Source organism: Condylura cristata, unplaced genomic scaffold (assembly GCF_000260355.1).
Source record: "Condylura cristata isolate star-nosed mole 26May11 unplaced genomic scaffold, ConCri1.0 scaffold00004, whole genome shotgun sequence".
Classification (NCBI taxonomy): Eukaryota; Metazoa; Chordata; class Mammalia; order Eulipotyphla; family Talpidae; genus Condylura; species Condylura cristata.
The window spans coordinates 42,544,824-42,547,749 of record NW_004567105.1 but is presented as its reverse complement, the minus strand read 5'-3'; the positions used below and the strand labels follow the sequence as shown (position 1 = coordinate 42,547,749).

The following is a 2,926-nucleotide window of genomic DNA, read 5'->3' as shown; positions in this document are numbered from 1 at the left end:
TATTAGGCATGGAATGCAGTGAATCTTTCCCACTAAGGGTCCTTTAAACTATGCATTCAGGCTGCTGAACCCCTTAAAATCAGGAAGAAAAGATTAATAAGTCTTACCAACAGACCATACCCTAAAATATAAGGGGAAAGCTGTTGAGCTCTAGAAAAGAGCAACCCAACACTTCCATCCAAACCCACTTTGCCTGTGTTCTGAAAAGACCCCCAAGCACCCACCTCAAGTTGTAATGCCACAGGAATTGGTTTTATACCTCTGAATCAGGGCAAAGAAGAAAACCCCTAGAGGGAGAAAAGGAAGGGTGGAGTCAAGAGTTCACCTAACACCACTGGGCAGTAATGTTGTACCACACCAAGACTTTCAGTCTGACAAATACCCTAATATCCAAACCCACAACAATATTCTACACAGTACGGAATTCACCTTTTATAAGTCTTTACCCAAATGGCTTCTGTGGACAAAAAAAATAATAACAACAGTTCCCTGAGATCAACCCTGATCTACCCAGCCAGGAAACTCAGAAAATGTTTAAATGCCTCTCTTAACCATCTAATTTCTGATTTCTGTTAAAGTTACTGCCCTATCTACTTCCCTCAAATCTCCTACTGCTCCCACCCCTTCACTGGGATCATCCCCAAAGGGATCCACATCAACTCAGCTCTCCCTCAAATCACTGATTCCTCCATCTCCCACAAAATCCAGTCACATGACACAGCCTGGGGGGGGGGTTGCTTCTGTCTGCAATCTCAAATTCAACTTTTCTAAAACCACTTTTCCCCTAAACTCAGGTCACAGTTCAATCAATGCATTATCTACCATTATTCTAGCTGTCTTGGTTTGAAACGTTAGACCATTTTTAATTCACCCCCCCCATCCCTCTGCCCTGTGATCCACTTCATTAACCTAGTCACAAAGTCTTAACATGTACAAATGCCGGGGACATACGTGTTGTATATACAGATACATAAACGTCTGTTCACCGGTAGGCAAAGACCGATCTTTCAGGTAAAACATCCCACACTATACACCTAACATAACAGTCAATACAAACTAGGTACTAAGTAAAGGTTTCTTTTCCTCCTACATTTTTTCTGCAAGTTACACTCACCTTAGGGAAAAGTTCACACTCTTCTAGGGAAAGGTTAAATAATAAAACACAAACCTGGAATCAGAAAAATGCAAGTTCCAGTTCCTGTCCTAGTATAAGTTTAGTCAAACAAGCTAGCCAAGTTGAATTAGTACTCTCATCTGCCACACAAGACAATCATCTATTTCTCTCAGGGACTTCCATAGCTCAAAGTTATCATTCAGATGGCAATTAGTCACTGAAAGGATGAGGAATTAGCTTTAAATTCTAAAATTTAGTCCCAAGCCCACCCCATCATTTGACCACATTTTTAGCTTTTGTTTCTCCAAGCAACCTGACCAACCACAACTTGTAGCAAGACACCCAAAAGCAATATACATAATAAACTGTAAAGTGCTAGAAGAGCTGTAGGAGGTATCATCAGCATTTCTATCTTCTCAGGTTCTTAGAAGCAGGCTCAACACTTGGCTGAGTACCTCCCTCCATCACATCAGTCTCAGCTCCCTTACAAAGTTGATCTTAATTTCTCAACAATCATTTTTATTTCTTTCCCTCCATTGGCTTTTGTCATACCTCTACTGTTGTCTGTGTTATGCTCTCTAAACGCAAGTGTAACACGGGCAGAAACCATTACTTTACCATCCATTTCACCAACGCATAGCCAAGGCCTGTGGCAGCTGAAAATGTAAAATCATTCTGTAACATTTGTTTTTTACATACCAAAGTACCCACTGAGTAAGCATTACTAGCACCTCAAGCACACATTAAATTTAACTTGGGATATACAGATGTCAAATGTAAATTTAATAAATACTAGGAAGGTTATCTTTCATCTAGGAAGTCACATTTCAAATAAGGAACCACACCCCCACTCAACACTCTCCTTTACACACCTCTGGTCTGTAACCCCATCTCTGTAGTTTTCATTCCCCGACTAGCAGCCTGGGCACCACGAAGGATTATGTGCTGAAGGGAACTTTACAGAGCCTTGAGCGAGATTCCCGTTGCTACTTCTGACTCCCACGTACCTCTGGTGTCAGACAAGACTGCTCGAAAGCCAGTCCCACTCCCCCCAAAGAGTAACGAGATCTAACCAGCGTTTCAGCTTATTCCAGCCGCGGAGGTCCAAGGGAGCCTGAGAAAGAGCCTGAGGCCCAGAGTGAAGGAAGGGACTCCTGGGTATGGAGATGCAGGTAAGAGCTGCAAGAGGCTGGACCGAGAAGCACCAGGAAGGCGATCGCGGCCGGAACGCCCAAGTGGGGGATCTCCGACAAGTGGCCTGGGTGCGCGGGTGGGGCCTCCCCCGCCCAGCCCTCACCTGCAGCACTAGGGCCTGGGCGGCCCCGGGCGGGAAGCCCATGCGATCGGACGGGTGGCGCAGGAGGCGGTAGAAGTCGGTCTTGCGGTAAAGGAAGCCGAAGAGCACGCGCAGAAAGTCCTGGACATTGCCCACGTGCTGCAGGATGCCCAGCAGGGCCTGGTCATACAGCTCGGCCGCTCCGGACTCCATGGCGTAGCCGGCCCGCAGGGAAGCTGGCTCACTGCGGGCTCGGCCTGACGCGGCCACTTCCGGCGCGCTGAGCTAACGGCTCCGTTTGCCTGCGCTCCCGTGAAACTTCCGGTCCGCTCTGGTTCGGCCTCCGCCGCCCAGCTGAGCTTGGACAGCCCCGCCCGCCTACACCAACTTCCCTGACTGTCCTCACTGAGGAGCTGACATGAACACCACAAGGGCTTCTCGGCTAAGGAGAACGCTGGCTGCCGGACTGAGGGCACCTAGAGGCCATGTTGGAAGTGGGCGGAAGAGTGGTGGCAGCCTCGCGTGAGCAGGTGGGG

At 47.8% G+C, this 2,926-nt stretch overlaps 1 protein-coding gene across 1 annotated transcript in view; it reads right to left on the bottom strand.

The window, feature by feature from the left end:
* NUDCD3 (NudC domain containing 3) overlaps positions 1–2,646 on the bottom strand; it is an 84,697-nt gene extending 82,051 nt beyond the window's left edge. Inside the window, exon 1 of the mRNA XM_004675966.2 lies at positions 2,412–2,646. Within this exon, the coding sequence (XP_004676023.1) occupies positions 2,412–2,603 (192 nt within the window). The 5' untranslated portion in view covers positions 2,604–2,646. The remainder of the gene's footprint in view (positions 1–2,411) is intronic.
* Between the last annotated feature and the right edge of the window lie 280 nt (positions 2,647–2,926).